This window comes from Macaca thibetana, chromosome 19 (assembly GCF_024542745.1).
Source record: "Macaca thibetana thibetana isolate TM-01 chromosome 19, ASM2454274v1, whole genome shotgun sequence".
Taxonomy (NCBI): Eukaryota; Metazoa; Chordata; class Mammalia; order Primates; family Cercopithecidae; genus Macaca; species Macaca thibetana.
Window position 1 is genome coordinate 17,446,106 of NC_065596.1, and position 18,006 is coordinate 17,464,111.

Below are 18,006 nucleotides of genomic sequence, written 5' to 3' on the forward strand. Positions count from 1 at the left end.
AGATGGGCCTGAGCCAGGAGTCAATGCTTTGGGGTGAGCCATGTCTGGTGACTGCACCCGAGAGGGGGCAGTAGGGGGCTGGCGGGCAGGGCAGCGTTTCCGGCTGGAGCCCCAGGGAGGGGAAGACATGAGTCAGCAGTTAGGGAGGGAGTGTGGGGGCTCTGTGGTCACAGCATCACAAGCACTGCGTGGGGAGCAGCAGCCTTGAGTGTGGGGAGCGGGGACACTGTTGCTAGAGGGGACCGGGGCCCCGAGCACCTCCTCTCACTGCACCTCTGGTCCCCTGGGGACTGGGAGGGTGTGTGTATGGAGAGTGGGATGCAGCCTCCCAGCTCTGCACCAAGTCATCAAGAAACACCCACTGAGACTGAAAGTCATGCCTCCAGAGCCTCTTTCCCTCAGACACCCCACAACTCCAGGGGCATGGGGGAAATAGATGCATAGCCTGCACTACACCCTCAAGCTCCCAAATGCCAAAGCCTCCTGCAACTCAGTGGGTATCCCGGCTGACATCTGCCAAGACCACCACTCTACTTCACATCCTTCTTCCCATTTCTTTATTCTTTTCTTATTCATTCCTCCTTTCTTTTTTTTTTTTTTTTTTTGAATTTGAGAGGAGTCTTGCTCTGTCCCCCAGGCTACAGTGCAGTGGCACGGTCTCGGCTCCCTGCAACCTCCGCCTCGAGGTTCAAGCAATTCTCCTGCCTCAGCCTCCCAAGTAGCTGAGATTACAGGTGTGTGCCACCATGCCCAGCTAATTTTTTTTGTATTTTTAGTAGAGATAGGGTTTCGCCATGTTGCCAGGCTGGTCTCAAACTGCTGACCTCAAGTCATCCACCCTCCTTGGCCTCCCAAAGTGCTGGGGTTACGGGCGTGAGCCACTGTGCCCGGCCTTCACTCCTGCTTTCTCCTGTTTGGGATTCATTTGATTCGTTTCTTCAACATATAGGGGTGTTTGGGGCTTTTGTTTGTGTTTGCTTTTCTTTTGGACTAAAACTTATCACTTGAGGCTGTGAAGGGTGCAGATAGGATCTTGTGAATCTTACATTCTAAAAGGGGAAGCAGGAAAGGACCCTTGAAGGCAGCATGGGGCCGGGCGTGGTGGCTCACACCTGTAAGCTCAGCACTTTGGGAGGCCGAGGTGAGCAGATGATTTGAGGTCAAGAGTTCGAGACCAGCCTGGCCAACATGGTGAAACCTCCTCTGTACTAAAAATACAGGCACCTGTAATCCCAACTACTCGGGAGGCTGAGGCAGGAGAATCACGTGAACCCGGGAGGTGGAGGTTGCAGGGAGCTGAGATGGCATCACTGCACTCCAGCCTGGACAACAAAGCGAGACTCCATCCCCTGCACCTGCTCCCCAAAAAAGAAGACAGTGTGGAATGGATTTTGGATGGTGAGGATGTCCAAAAAGGAAAGTTCACCCACGGGACGGGTCCAGCAGTTAAGAAGATCTCTTAGATTGAGTGGCCTGAGGGCTAACGTATGTGATAACATAGCCAGGCTATGTGACCAGTTGTTTGGTAAAACACTAGTCTAAATGTTGCTAGAAAGGTATTTTATATTTCTTTATTTTTTTGGTCTTTTTTTTTTTTTTTCCTTTTTGTTGAGAACAGGGTCTCACCATATTGCCCAGGCAGGTATTATACTACTGGGGTCAAGCAATCCTCCCACCTCTGCCTCCCTAAGTGCTGGGATTACAGGTGTGAGCCGCAACACCTGGCTAGAAAGGTATTTTTCAGACCACATCAACAACCACAGTTGACTTTCAGGACAGGAGATAAGCCTAGGTATTGTGAGTGGGTTACACCTGATCAGTTGCAGGTCTGAGGAGTATACACCGCAGTTTCCTGAAGAAGGAATTCTGCCTCAAGGTTGCAACTTAGAAATTCTGCCTGAATTTCCAGCCTTTAGGCTTTAAGACTACAGTGCCACCTCTTACCCGAGCCCTGAGCCTCCAGCCTAACTGGCTTGTCCTGTGGACTTCAGACTTGCCAACTCCCATGATTGTGTGGGCTAATTTCTTAAAATAAATGTGTCACACACACTCTCTCTCTGACTCTATACTTCTCTCTGTCTCTCTCTTTTTCTCCGTCTGTCTTTATATCTCTGTGTCCCTGTCTCTCTAGCTTTCCGTGTCTGTCTCTTCTCTGACTCTGTATCTCTCTCTGTCTCTACAGATCTCTTTTTCTTTTTTTTTTTTTTTGAGACAGAGTCTCATGCCACTGCTCAGTCTGGAGTGCAGTGGCACAATCTCAGTTCATTGCAACTTCTGCCTACCGGGTTCAAGTGATTCTCCTGCCTCAGCCTCCCGAGTAGCTGGGATTACAGGAGGGTGCCACCACAGTCAGCTAATTTTTTTTTTTTTTTTTGTATTTTTGATAGAGACGGAGTTTCCCCATATTGGCCAGGCTGGTCTCGAACTCCCGACCTCAGGCGATCCACATGCCTCAGCCCCGGAAGTGCTGGGATTACAGGCGTGAGCCAACACACCCAGCCTATAGATTTCCATCTCTATCTCTGTCTATCTTCTATCGGTTCTGTCTCTCAGGAGACATCTGACCAATACAGGGAGGGCTCCTGTGAGGAGAAGTTTCTTGAGTCAAGACACAGATGACCAGGGGGAGCTGGCTTTGGAGATCTAGGGAAGACAGTCCCCAGCAGCAGGAAGAGGAAGTGCAAAGACCCAGGACGTCTGCCTGGGGCAGAGTGAGCAAAAGCACAAGGGCCCAAGCTCAGAGGCCCCAGTGAAGGTCACTTGGTGTCTTAGCCTAAGGTCAGGGGCAAGCTGGCAGCAAACTGTATCTATAAAGGGCCAGATAAGTGTTTTCGGCTTTCAGAGCCGAGAGGTAAAATCCAGGATATTACAAAGATACTTACGAAGCAAGACAGGAGCCAGGTGCAGTGGCTCATGCCTGTAATTCTAGCGCTTTGGGAGGCTGATGTGGGCAGATCACTTGAGGTCAGGAGTTCGAGACCAGTCTGGCCAATATATATACCACATATATGTTACAACATATATAATGGCCAACATATAATATAAAAATTAGCCGTGCATGGTGGTGGGTGCCTGTAATCCCAGCTACTCAGGAGGCTGAGGCAGGAAAATTGCTTGAATCCAGGAGACAGAGGTTGCAGTGAGCCAAAATGGCACCACTGCACTCCAGCCTGGGTGACAGAGCGAGACTCTACCTCAAAACAAACAAACAAAAAAAAAACAAAGAAAGAGGCTGGGCTTAGTGGCTCACACCTGTAATCCTAGCACTGTGGGAGGCCGAGGCGGGCAGATCACGAGGTCAGGAGATCGAGACCATCCTGGCGAACACGGTGAAACCCCGTGTCTACTAAAAATACAAAAAAATTAGCCAAGCATGGTGGTGGGCATCTGTAGTCCCAGCTACTCGGGAGGCTGAGGCAGGAGAATGGCGTGAACCCGGGAGACGGAGCTTGCAGTGAGCCGAGATTACACCACTGCACTCCAGCCTGGGCGACAGAGCGAGACTCTGTCTCAAACAAACAAACAAACAAGACAGGATCCAGGCACAGTGGCTCATGCCTGTAATCCCAGCACTTTGAGAGGCCAAGGTGAGAGGATCACTTGAACCCAGAAGTTCTAGACAAGCCTGGACAACATAGTGAGACCCAGTATCTATTATACGAACTTTTTTTTTTTAATTAACCAGGTGCGGTGGTGAGTGGCTGTGGTCCCAGCTACTTGGGAGGCTGAGGTGGATGGCTTGAGTCCAGGAGGTCAAGGCTGCAATGAGCTGTGATTGCATCACTTCACACCAGCCTGGGCAACAGAGCAAGACCCTATCTCAATCAATCAAACAAAGAGGACATTTCCAGCATGGAATGCCCTGTTTGCTTGGGATGGGCCACCTGGGATGGTGGGCAGGCTTTGCTCCCAGCCACTGGAGACATTCTCTGGACAAAGAGTGACCCGTCTAAGGGGGTGTTGCCTGGAGGTCCAGGCAGGTTGGGTTGGCAGGGATGAGGGGTGTCCACCAAAGTCAGTTTCTCTCTCTGCTCCAGGGACCCAGACCCCAGAGAACTTTTCACCAGCAAGTAGGTGGCCACCATCCCACACCGTGCTGGGATTACAGGCGTGAGCCATCGTGCCCAGCCGAGTTACTCATTTTTTAAATGGGTTTGTTATGTGACTTTTCACCCCAACAAAACAAAATCCAAATAAATAAATAAATAAGTGAGCTCACAGTAGATAGAGGGTAGAAAGTGAATTTTAAAGTGGCAACAGATGAAGCAGGACATCTAGGCATCTAATGAGGAAGCTACTGCAACAGTCCAAGCGAGAGACGAGGGTACCTTAGTGTCTCAGTCAGCTCGGGATGCTCTCAAGATACCATAGACTGCATGGCTTAGATGACAAGCGTTTATTTATCATAGTTCTAGAGGCTGGAAGTCCAAGAGCACAGTGAGGTTCTGGTGAGGGCTCTCTTCTTGGTTTACAGACGGCCACCTTCTTGCTGCATCTTCACATGGAGGAGGCAGTGAACATCTCATGTCTCTTCCTATATTGGTACAGATCCCATCATGGAGCTCCACCACCATGACCTGATTACCTCCCAAAGGTCCCATCACCTAACACCATCACACTGGGGATTAGGGCTTCAACATATAAATTGGAGGTTGGGGTGGGGCGGACACAAACATTCAATTCATAGCACCGAGCTAGGGTGGTAGCAGCAGGGATGGAAACAGGCGGTGGGGTTTGAGATCTGGTTTGGAGGTTGAATGAACAGGACTCGCTGCAGGGTAGAATGTGAGGACAAGACAGAGGGAGGGACTCCCAGGTCTTAGGCTCAGCTCACTGGGTGAACAGTGGTTCTAACACCTGACTATGAGTTCCAGTTTTTAAAATCCACACATGGGCCGGGCGCGGTGGCTCAAGCCTGTAATCCCAGCACTTTGGGAGGCCGAGACGGGCGGATCACGAGGTCAGGAGATTGAGACCATCCTGGCTAACACAGTGAAACCCCGTCTCTACTAAAAAATGCAAAAAACTAGCCGGGCGAGGTGGCGGGCGCCTGTAGTCCCAGCTACTCGGGAGGCTGAGGCAGGAGAATGGCGTAAACCCGGGAGGCGGAGCTTGCAGTGAGCCGAGATCCGGCCACTGCGCTCCAGCCTGGGCGACAGAGCAAAACTCTGTCTCAAAAAAAAAAAAAAAAAAAAAAAAATCCACACATGAATGCATGCACACTTATACATGGACCTCCCCACACACATGCACACACCCGTGCAAGCGTGCACACACACACATGCACCAATGCACAGGTACATGCATGCACACACCTGCACACAGCACATATATGCACACCCACTTGCACATGTGATGCATGTACACACATACACACACATGCACATGCATGCAGGTACATGGACCAAATGCACATGCACACAGATGCACAACACACATGTATGCATGCACCTGCCCACATGAGCACACACATTTATATGCCAGCACATGTATGCATACACAGGCATGCACACGTGCAAGTGTGTACACAATACACACTTGCATGCACACAACTGAATACACACATCCACATGCACACACCACACACATATATGCATGCAGACTCAGGCACACACACAGAGCACACATCCACTCCTTTATTCCACTCTCATATTTTTCACTGCACTTGTCACATCCAAACACAACAGAAGGCCAGGCACAGTGGCTCATGTTTGTAATCCCAGCACTTTGGGAGGCTGAGGTGGGCGGATCGCTTGAGGTCAGGAGTTTGAGACCAGCCTGACCAACACAGTGAAACCCTGTCTCTACTAAAAATCCAAAAAGCAGCCAGGCATGGTGGCACGCGCCTGTAATCCCAGCTACTTGGGAGGCTGAGGCAGGAGAATCACTTGAACCCAGGAGGTGCAGGTTGTTGTAAGCTGAGATCATGCCACTGCACTCCAGCCTGGGCAACAGAGCGAGACTCCATCTCAGAAAACAAAAATAAAAACAAAAACAAACCCACAACATTTTATTTTCTTGTTTATGAGGTTTCTTGTCTCTCTGGCTTCACCAGGAGAAGAGCACCATCGAAGCAGGGAACCTTGTCGCCATTGTTCACTGCCGCATTCCCCACACCTAGAGCAGAGCCTGGCATGGACAGAAAGTCCTCAGGAAATATTTGGTGGCCCCAAGCAAAAGAAGCATCCAGGACGGGAAAGCTGGGGGCTCCCCACTGCACTTGCCACTTGAGTCACATTTTCAGAAGCCTCTGGAAAGTGTGAGAGTCTGCATGAGTGAGAGTGAGACAGGGCCAAGGCCGGGGGCGGAGGGGACAGGAAGAAGAGGAGGGTGAGTGGGGGAAGGGGTGGGGCTGAACCCCAGCTCTAAAGGCGGCCTTCGGGTGTCTGTCCGCAGCGTGCACAGCCCAGGAGGGTTGAGCAATTTTGGTTTCCTCTGAGGTTGAAGGACCCAGGCGTGCCAGCCCCGCTCCAGGCACCTTGGGCATGGAGGAGAGTGTCGTACGGCCCTCAGTGTTTGTGGTGGATGGACAGACTGACATCCCATTCACGAGGCTGGGACGAAGCCGCCGGAGACAGACGTGCAGTGTGGCCCGGGTGGGTCTGGGTCTCTTGCTGTTGCTGATGGGGGCCGGGCTGGCCATCCAAGGCTGGTTCCTTCTGCAGCTGCACTGGCGTCTGGGAGAGATGGTCACCCGCCTGCCTGTGAGTGGGACCGGGGGGCTGACAGTAGGTGGAGGCGAGGGGGGCTCTCCTGTGTCACTGTGGGTCACTGCATGTCTGTGTGTGTGTGTGTGTGTGCAGGACAGGGCACAGGCTGAGAGCAGCTGGCTTGACAGGTTGCTGCTCCCAGCCTTGGGCAAGTGAATTCACCTCTCTGAACCTCAGTGTCTTCATCCACAAAATAAGGGCAACCTCTTCATAGGGGACGAAGTATGCTACGGCGTGTGTGGTACCAGACAGTGCCAGCTCCACCCGTCGGAACTGACACCCCAGCACTGCCATGCACACCCCTGTGCACACACACATGCATTTTTTCTGTACTTTTTTATTTTCGAGACAGAGTTTCACTCTTGTTGCCCAGGCTGGAGTGCAATGGCGCGATCTCTGCTCACCATGACCTCCGCCTCCCAGGTTCAAGCGATTCTCCTGCCTCAGCCTCCCCAGTAGCTGGGATTACAGGCACGCACCACCATGCCCAGCTAATTTTGTAATTTTAGTAGAGATGGGGTTTCTCCATGTTGGTCAGGCTGGTCTCGAACTCCCGACCTCAGGAGATCCACCCACCTCAGCCTCCCAAAGTGCTGGGATTACAGGCACGAGCCACTGTGTCCGGCCTTCTCTGTACTCTTATCACTGCTACTGAGATTAATTCTCTGACCATTTCCATCTGTGGAAATCTCTCGGGCTGCTTCCAGCTGGCCGTGGACGTGTCCGCCTGTCTGTGTGCCTCACCTGGAGGTCTGTGTGTGCCCAACACCATGCCCATGTGGGCTTGGCCCCTTTTGTGTCCTGGGTCTAGATCCCGTGGCCACACATTCCTGTCCACGTACCCACGTGGACGTATGTGTGTGTACCCACAGGTCCACACACCCGCCTATCTGCAGCCGGTGTATTTGTGTTGTGTGTCTTTGTCTCTGGGTCTCCGTGTCTATAGACACACATGAATCCATAAACCACAAACCACATGTCCACACATCTGAGGCCACATGTGTCTTCTAAGCATTGTGACGATGTTGAGGTCTGTGCCCTGTGGCAGCTGCTATATCCCAAGGGTGGCGTCCATGTGTCCAGCCGTCTCGCTGACCGCATTTTCTTGTTTTTGAGACAAGGTTTCTCTCCCATTGCCCAAGCTGTAGTGCAGTGGTGCAGTCTTGGCTCACTACAACCCCAGCTCCCGGGTTCAAGCCATTCTCCTGTCTCAGCCTCCTGAGTAGTAGCTGTGATTACAGGCATCCGCCACCATGCCCGGCTAATTTTTGTATTTTTAGTAGAGATGGGGTTTCACCATGTTGGCCAGGCTGGTCTCGAACTCCTGACCTCAGGTGATCCGCCTGCCTCAGCCTCCCAAATTGCTGGGATTACAGGTGTGAGCTACCACACCTGACCTTGTCCATGTATTTTTAAATATTACTTATTTATTTAATTACATATTTATTTATCTTAGAGACTGGGTCTTACTCGGCTGCCCAGGCTACAGTGGAGTGGCATGATCAGAGCTCACTGCAGCCTCAAACTTCTGGGCTCAAGCAAGGCTCCTACCCCAGCTTCATAAGTAGCTGGGACTACAGGCACCCACCACCATGCCCAGCTAATCTTTAAAATTTTTTGTAGAGATGAGGTCTTGCTATGTTGCCCAGACTGGTCTTAAACTCCTAGCCTCAAGCCATCCTCCCACTTTGGCCTCCCAAAGTGCTGGGATTACAGGTGTAAGCCACCACACTGGGCAATGTTACTTATTTATTAAACCCTTTTATTTTATTTTATTTTATTTTATTTTTGAGATACAATCTCACTCTGTCACCCAGGCTAGAGTGCAGTGGCACAATCTGGGCCCACGGCAACCTCCCAGGTTCAAGCGATTCTCCTGCCTCAGCCTCCGGAGCAGCTGGATTACAGGCGTGCACCATTGCCACGCCCAGCTAATTTTTGTAGTTTTAGTAGATACAGGGTTTTACTGTGTTGGCCAGGCTGGTCTCGAACTCCTGGCCTCAGGTAATCTGCCTGCCTCAGCCTCCCGAAGTGCTGGGATTAGAGGCGTGAGCCAATGCAGCCAGCCTATTAAACCCTTCTCTAGTGCATACTATGTGCCAAGCACTGTAATAATGCCTTACATATATTAATTCATTCAATGCCAAGCAGACACTATTCATAACTCTATTTACATAGAGGGAAACTGAGGCACCAGGTGGTTGTCAGGCTGCTAGGCAGGGGGTGTGTGTGTGTGCAAGTGAGTGCATGTGGCCCTGTGTACGCGTCTGAGGGTGGTGTCGGTGGCCACGGTCCTCGTGTCTCACAGCCGTGTGTGAGCAATGCAAGGGCGTGGCCCCACCGCAGGTTCTTACCGTAGGTCCCTTCTGCATTTTCAGGACGGACACGGAGGCTCCTGGGATCAGCTGATACAAGGTGAGTCAGGGTCCTGGTCCCAGGGAAGGAGGCGAGATGATTCCCACGCTGCCCCCACCCCTTGGTCAATTGCCCAATATGATTTGCACAACTGGCCAAATCCTCACAGGTGCCCCTCCCCCAGGCCTGAGAAGCAGAAGTTTGGGTCACTCCGGAAGGGGTGGGGTTGAATCCAGGAGGTGTACACGATGACCCTGTAGAAGGCTGGCTTTTACCTCCACTGTCTTCGTTTCTAACCTCTGACCTCTCTCCCCAGAGCGAAGGTCTCACCAGAATAACCCAGCAGCGCATCTCACAGGTGAGGGGGACCCTGGATCCTGGCAAGGGGCAGGGGTCAGGGCGTCTCTGGAAGACCAGATAAACGCTATACATACCAGTGTATTCATTCATTCATTCCTTATTTACTCACAGAGTTGCTCAGAACACAGGCCACAAGTGCTACGTGTTTCCAGTTTTATTTATTTTATTATTTTCTTTTATTTATTTATTTATTTATTTACTTACTTACTTACTTTTGAGAGAGTCTCGCTGTGTCGCCCAGGCTGGAGTGCAGTGGCATGATCTCGGCTCACTGCAATCTCCACCTCCAGAGTTCAAGCAATTCTTCTGCCTCAGCCTCCCAAGTAGCTGGGATTACAGGCACCCACCACCACACCTGGTTACTTTTTTTTGTATTTTTAGTAGAGACGGAGTTTTGTCATGTTGGCCAGGCTGGTCTCAAACTCTTGATCTCAGGTGATCCTCCCACCTCGGCCTCCCAAAGTGCTGGGAATACAGGCATGAGCCACCGCGCCCGGCCTAGTTGTATTCATTTAATGAACTCTCATATAGTACTTATGCTGTGTTATGTGCTATGACATGCTTTCTACATATTAATTCATTACATTCTAAGCAGGTGCTAGTAATGTGTCCATTTAACAGAGAGGGAAACTGAAGCACACAGCAGGTACGAGATGCCGCCTTGGTTTCTCGGTTTTGCAAATTTGCATGTTTGGACACTTTTTTTTTTTTTTTTTTGAGACAGGGTCTCACTCTGTCACCCAGGCTGGAGTGGCGCTATCATGGCTCACTGCATCCTCAACTTGCCAGGTGCGAGCGATCCTCCCACCTCAGCTTCCCCAGCAGCTGGGACTACAGGTACCTGCCACCATGCCCAGCTAATTTTTTTGTTTTTTGTAGAGATGGCGTCTCCCTATGTTACTTCATCTGGAACTCCTGGCCTCAAACTCCTGAGTTTAAGGGACCTTCCTGCCTCAGCCTCCCAAAGTGCTGGGATTATAGGGGTGAGACGCCACACCCAGCCAAGTTTTGACACTTTTGGCAAGTCACTTAACGTTTCCATGCCTCAGTTTCCCCACCTGCAAAAGAGGGATGCAAAGAGTTGAGATGTAGACTAAACAAATTAATTTGCTTCTCTGTGCCTCAGTTTCCCTCATCTGCAAAGCAGAGATAAAGCGAATTAATACATACAAACAGGCTAGGCAGGGTGGCTCATGCCTGTAATCCCAGCACTTGGGAGCCTGAAGGATCGGTTGAGCCCAGGAATTTGAGACCAGCCTGGGCAACATTGTGAGACCCCGTCTCTACAAATACACACATATGTGTGCACACACGCGCGCACACACACACACACTGCCTAGTGGTGCCTGGCCTGGGGTCACACAGCAAAAGTAAGACATGTGAGGACAGACGTGGTGGCTCACACCTGTAATCCCAGCACTCTGGGAGGCCGAGGTGGGTGGATCACCTGAGGTCAGGAGTTCAAGACCAGCCTGGGCAACATGGCAAAACCCCGTCTCTACTAAAACTACAAAAAGTAACTGGGTGTGGTGGCGGCACCTGTAGTCCCAGCTACTCAAGAGACTGAAGCAGAAGAGTCGCTTGAACCTGGGAGGCAGAGGTTGCAGTGAGCCGAGATCACGCCACTGCACTCCAGCCTGGGTGACAGAGTGAGACTCTGTGTCAAAAAACAAAACAAAACAAAACAAAAACAGAGTAACACATGTGCTGACCGGCAGCCCCCTTTTGTCTCTCTCTCCCAAACAGGGGCCAACTCCAGCTTGACGGGCAGCGGGGGACCGCTGCTATGGGAGACCCAGCTGGGCCTGGCCTTCCTGAGGGGCCTCGACTACCACGATGGGGCCCTTGTGGCCAACAAGGCTGGCTACTACTACATCTACTCCAAGGTGCAGCTGGGCGGTGTGGGCTGCCCGCTGGGCCTGGCCAGCACCATCACCCACGGCCTCTACAAGCGCACGCCCCGCTACCCCGAGGAGCTGGAGCTGTTGGTCAGCCAGCAGTCACCCTGCGGACGGGCCACCAGCAACTCCCGCGTCTGGTGGGACAGCAGCTTCCTGGGTGGTGTGGTGCACCTGGAGGTTGGGGAGGAGGTGGTCGTCCGTGTGCTGGATGAGCGCCTGGTCCGACTGCGTGATGGCACCCGGTCTTACTTCGGGGCTTTCATGGTGTGAAGGAAGGAGCGTGGTGCATTGGACGTGGGTCTGACACATGGAGAACTCAGAGGGTGCCTCAGGGGAAAGAAAACTCACGAAGCAGAGGCGGGGCGCAGTGGCTCACGCCTGTAATCCCAGCACTTTGAGAGGCCTAGACAGGCGGATCACCTGAGGTCATGAGTTCGAGACCAGCCTGGCCAACATGGCAAAACCCCATCTCTACTAAAAATACAAAAATTAGCCGGACGTGGTGGTGCCTGCCTGTAATCCCAGCTACGCGGGAGGCTGAGGCAGGGGAATTTTGCTTGAACCTGGGAGGCGGAGGTTGTAGTGAGCTGAGATCGCACCACTGCAGTCCAACCTGGGCAACAGAGCGAGACTTTGCCTCAAGAAAAGAAAGGAAAAAGAAAATTCAGGAAACAGATCTTGGATCACATGCGAGGGAACCCAAAACTCGAAGGCGGAGAGTTCAGTGGGCACCACCAGGGACCAAGAACTCAGCCATCTTGAGGGGTTGAAGACCCAGCAGGCACCTTCAGCAGACCCATGTAGACTGCAAACCCTGCCATGGACAATACTAAGGACAAAGACCCAGAGACTTGGGGTCTGTGGGCTCCCAAACATTGGGTAAAGTTGATTTGCCTGATATTCAGGAAGAAGGGTGAGGGGTGGGTATTTATGCTTTTCATTCAGAAGAAAGTGGGACTTGGGACTCCAGGAACTTGGCTGGGGGTGGGAAACTTCCTCCACTTCCCTCCTCTCATCATGAGTACAGACAGGGTGGGCGGGAGACTGATCATCAGGACTCATCATGTAGAGCCCAGCCCACCCCACCTACAGTCAGAGTCACATACTCAGATCCCACCCACAGACTGGTGGCCACACCTCAGCCTGGTCACAAAGAGTTACACTCGGATACATGGGCACAGCAGTGTGCTCATAAATGTTTAAAAACCAGCTGTCCTCGGAGGGGGATAGCTTTGTAATGTTTGCCAATTTCCATGGTGCAAATGCTGCCACCATGGCTGATTTCATCACTGCCAAGCATAGACATCCCCAAGAGGGCACCACAGATCTGTCCCTGGCATCCAGCCCAGGACCTGGCACAAAGCAGGCCCTAGGGAAATGCTTGCTGATTGAAAGAAAGGAAGAAAGAATGACTATACAGTCACACCTATGGCATCCCACGAAATCTGTCACATGGCTGCGTAATCTCAGCCATTCTTTCACAACTATAGACTCATACACACGAAGTGCCAGATTCATGCACAACCGCAGAATCACATGGAAGTCATAGACGGCATCACAGACAGTCGCAGCACTGTGTGTATGTTAAAACACAACCACACAAAACTCAGACAGCATCCCAGCCACACAGCCACCCCCAGAGGTGTCACCGTCACACTTGGTAATTAATACTCATTAGATCAGACACAGAGAGACCAAGTTATAGTCAGACCTGGTTACACACACATACACACACACAACACCACAATGGCAAACACACATGACACACATCACAATGACAAACACACATTATACACACATCACAGTGACAAACACATGACACACACACATCACAATGACAAACACACATTATACACACATCACAATGACAAACACACATTACACACACACATCACAATGACAAACACACATTACACACACATCACAGTGACAAACACACATTACACACACACAACATCACAATGACAAACACACAGCATTACACACACACACAACATCACAATGACAAACACACAACATTATACATATGCACACAGCCTGAGGGCCTTCCTCAGCCCAGACTAACATATCTTGGGGTGAGGACCAGACCTTGTTCATAACCCTGGGCCTCTTAACCACTGATCTTTGAAATAAATGGCAAAGAGTTGTACCTGGATCTGTCTAGTTCTTGGGGGAAGAAACTGAAGAAGGGTAGAGAGGAATTGTCAAGCCCAAAGAGCCCCACAGGGAAAGGAAGGAGTCGGAGGGGGGCAATCATTAGCAACAAGTGGTGGCGCCTAGAGGCAGAGGGATGGAGGTAATGACCCGTGGAGGTCATTTTACAGACAAGGAACCTGAACCCAGTTGGCTCAAGTCCATGCAGGAAATGTGGGGGAAACCAGAGACCTCACGTCTGGATCTGGCTTCCTCTCCAATCCACAATTCCTGAGGAAGTAGAGCCTACATCCCGCAAGACGCCCTTATTAGACACATCCAGGACAGAGTGACAATCCGCCAAGCCAGTTAGAAGCATAAAACACAGGGAGCTGGTGGGTTGGGTGGGGGCAGATAATGATATGCATGCAAATTAGAGGGCCTATGCAAATGAGTATTGCCACAGTGTGGCTGGAGGGACTCCTTAGTTCCTAGGACTCTAGGATACGGGTTTCGACCCCAGAGGCGAATGTATTGTTATTATCATTTTGTTGTTGTCATGAATGACAAGTCAAAATTTGTGGGCTGCTGTTGTTATTGCCAATAGTATTCTTGCCATTGTTGATGAAGGAAACAGACTCTGCAATCAGATGATCCTGGGTTCTGAGTCCACTCTGCCACTCACTAGCTATACGACCTCGAGCAAGTTCCATCACCTCCCAGGGCTCCAGTTTCCCCATCGGCAAAATGGTTGTGGCGGGAGAGGAACAACAGTACAGATTCACCATCGCAAATTCAAAATGCTCCAAAATCTAGGCTGGGCGTGGTGGCTCATGCCTGTAATCCTAGCACTTTGGGAGGTCAAAGTGGATGGATAACCTGAAGTCAGGAGTTCCAGACGTGGCCAACATGATGAAACCCCATCTCCTAAAAATACAAACAATTAGCTGGGTGTGGTGGGGGGCACCTGTAATCCCAGCTACTCGGGAGGCTGAGGCAGGAACCCGGGAGGTTGAGGTTGCAGTGAGCCGAGATCACACCACCACATTCCAGGTGACAGAGCAAGACTCCCATCTCAAAAAAAAAAAAACATACTCCAAAATCCGAAACTTTTTGAGCCCCAATGTGATGCCACAAGTGGGAAATTCCACAACTCATCACATGAACAGGTTGCAGTGGAAATGCAGGCACACACCACAAAGTTTACTCAGCATCCTCAAGGGAAATCCCCGTCAGTAGCTATATATCATTTTCTCACATGCCAGATAGGTATCTCACATCTTTTACTGTTAAGTACTTATGTGTGAATAAGTGGAGGAAAGCGATTGCTGGTTAGTAGTATATAAATTCAGAGTCAGGAATGATGGTGATGTTGGCCAGGTGCGGTGGCTCACACCTGTAATCCCGATGTGATATCCTACTTTGCTTTTAACCTGATTGACTCTCTCCTAGCAGACAGAGCCAGACAGACTCCATTTTGACTCCTTCACTGACAGCCCCTTACTCACCCCCCTTCCTTAAGGACTTAAGCTGACTCCCAGCACATCCAAGAATGCAATTACTGATAAGATACTGTGGCAAGCTATATCCGCAGTTGCCAGGAATTCCTCCGGTTGATAGCACCCAAAGCCCCCGTGTCTATCACCTTGTGATAGATTTAAAGCCCCTGCACCTGGAACTGTTTGTTTTCCTGTTACCATTTATCTTTTTCACTTTCTTGCCTGTTTTGCTTCTGTAAAATTGCTTCAGCTAGGCTCCCTCCTCCCCTTCTAAACCAAGGTATAAAAAGAAACCTAGCCCCTTCTTCAGGGCCGAGAGAATTTTGAGTGCTACCCGTCTCTTGGTCGCCGCTGGCTAATAAAGGACTCCTGAATTAGTCTAAGAGTGTGGCATTTCTCTATAACTCGTTCGGTTACACCACCAGCACTTTGGGATTCCAGCCGGGGGGAGGGGGGTGTGGATCACCTGAGGTCAGGAGTTCGAGACCAGCCGGGCCAACATGGTGAAACCCCTTTCCTACTAAAATACAAAATCAGCTGGGCATGGTGGTGGGCGCCTGTAATCCCAGCTACTTGGGAGGCTAAGGCAGGAGAATCGCTTGAATCCAGGAGGTGGAGGTTGCAGTGAGCTGAGATCGCGCCATTGCACTCTAGCCTGGGCAACAGAGTGAGACTCTGTCTCAAAAAAAAATACGGCCGGGCGCGGTGGCTCACGCCTGTAATCCCAGCACTTTGGGAGGCCGAGGCGGGCGGATCACAAGGTCAGGAGATCGAGACCACGGTGAAACCCCGTCTCTACTAAAAATACAAAAAAAATTAGCCGGGCGCGGTTGTGGGCGCCTGTAGTCCCAGCTACTCGGGAGGCTGAGGCAGGAGAATGGCGTGAACCCGGGAGGCGGAGCTTGCAGTGAGCCGAGATCGCGCCACTGCACTCCAGCCTGGGCGACAGAGCGAGACTCCGTCTCAAAAACAAACAAACAAACAAACAAACAAAAAAATACAAATAATAAATAAATAAAAGGAATGATGACGATGCCAAGCAACCACAGATTGTCCACATGGGTGGCTGAGACAGTGACCTTTGATTTCAAACGGTTCAGTGTACACCAACTTTGTGTCATGCACAAAATTATTAAAACTATTGTATGAAATTATCTTCAGTCTATGTGTATAAGGTATGTATGAAACATAAACGAATTTCTTTTTTTCTTTTTTTTTGAGGCTGAGTCTCCCTCTGTCTCCCAGGCCGGAGTGCAGTGGTGTGATCTCGGGTCACTGCAACCTCTGCCTCCTGGGTTCAAATGATTTTCCTGCCTCAGCCTCCCGAGTAGCTGGGATTACAGGCGCCCACCACAACCGGCTAATTTTTTTTTTTTTTTGTATTTTTAGTAGAGACAGGGTTTCATCATGTTGGCCAGGCTGGTCTCGAACTCTCAACCTCAGGTGATCCACCCCCTCAGCTTCCCAAAGTGCTGGGATTACAGGCTTGAGCCACTGCGCCCGGCATATTCAAGGCCTAGGCATCTTGTGTGAGTTATACATTTATATACATCCTTTGGCTTCGGGCAGGAGCTGTTACTGTCTGCACATTTTAGATGCAGAACCGTGGTCCGAGAGAGGCAGGGATGCTCTTTACCTCTGCCAAGGGTGAGCAGTGGATTCAGGGCAGTTTCCTGCCTCCCTGCCCTTGCTGGGCTGGTGGGAGGTAGGAGAGCCCCCAGTACCTGGCCCCAACCCCTGCTGGAGTTTCCTTCACTCTCATCATGGTCTTTCTGTTTCTGTGGCTTTGATGAGGAAACCAAGGTGTGGAGAGCATGTATTGATAAAAGTCACCAGCAGCTACCAGCTTCCGCCTGGGGATGGAACCTCTTGCTAAGTTTAGCCTCCAAAAAATCATTCTGGGAGGGGTCTCTCAACCTGAAGGAGCAGGAGAAAGAGGAAGAAGGAGACATGGGTGAGGAAGAGGATGGAAAGAGATGGGGAAGGGCAGATGAAGAAAGAGGAGGTGGAAGGAGGGAGGAGGAGGATGGAGAGGGAAAGAACGGGAGAGTCAGAGGAAGGGTGGGGGTGGAAGGAGATGGAGGGGAAAGAGAGGAGGGAAAGGAAAGTCAGGGAGGGGAGGAAAAGATGAGAGGCGACCAAGGAAAAACCCCACAAAGACTGGTGTGACAAGAGACCTTACACCCATACTTGACCTTCAATAAAGTATAGGAACAGAGACCTCCTATAACCAGGCTGCTAACCCACTTTTGACTTCTGAGAAGTTTATCTACCTCATTTCCGCTTCTCGCCTCCTGGGCTCCAGCATCTTTTCAGATTGCATCCTCACTGCACCCTCCAACCCGCCACCACCATCAGCTCTTCCTCAGGACCTGAAGTCCACCGTCCTCACCCTACCCCCACCCCCTGGGCAGGAAATCCTCCCCGCTCTTCATCTCTTGCCAAGACCAAGAGGTGGTAGAAGTGAAAAAGCCATGATGAGAAAACAAATTATTATTATTATTTTGAGACTCAGTCTCGCTCTGTCGCCCAGGCTGGAGTGCAGTGGCAAGATCTCGGCTCACTGCAACCTAGGCCTCCCAGATTCAAGCAATACCCCTGCCTCAGCCTCCTGAGTAGCTGGGATTACAGGTGCACACCACCATGTCCAGCTATTTTTTTTTTTTTTTTGGTAGTTTTGTTAGAGATGGGGTTTCAACATGTTCACCAGGCTGGTCTTGAACTCCTGACCTCAGGTGATCCACCTGCCTCGGTCTCCCAAAGTGCTGGGATTACAGGAGTGAGCTACCATGCCCGGCCGAGAAAACATATTATTAATCTCATAGTAGGATGCTATGTTCCTCCTGCTGAATGGCACGGCATTTGAACACTTGAGATGCATCGTTGCAGAGAATCAGGATCGTTCTTATACTGGTCCAATGACCAGAATGTGAGGCAGAGGCAAGAGTCAATTCACCAAGGTTTTCTTAGCCAGCTTGAGCACCCATCTGAGAAAATCACCAGCCACAGGTGCCTCTGTGGCTGTTTTCCAGAGAAGCTTCAGGAGGT

At 50.9% G+C, this 18,006-nt stretch overlaps 2 protein-coding genes across 2 annotated transcripts in view; one reads left to right on the plus strand and one right to left on the minus strand.

Moving 5' to 3' along the window:
* The window catches only part of TRIP10 (thyroid hormone receptor interactor 10), a 550,254-nt gene that overhangs the window by 77,796 nt on the left and 454,452 nt on the right, over window positions 1–18,006 (minus strand). The window lies entirely within an intron of this gene.
* TNFSF14 (TNF superfamily member 14) lies at window positions 5,958–13,142 on the plus strand. The gene is made up of 5 exons (XM_050770736.1): window positions 5,958–6,259; window positions 6,397–6,704; window positions 9,089–9,125; window positions 9,382–9,423; window positions 11,172–13,142. The coding sequence occupies exons 2-5, from the start codon at window positions 6,486–6,488 to the stop codon at window positions 11,594–11,596; spliced, it is 723 nt and encodes a 240-aa protein (XP_050626693.1). The 5' UTR covers window positions 5,958–6,259; window positions 6,397–6,485; the 3' UTR covers window positions 11,597–13,142.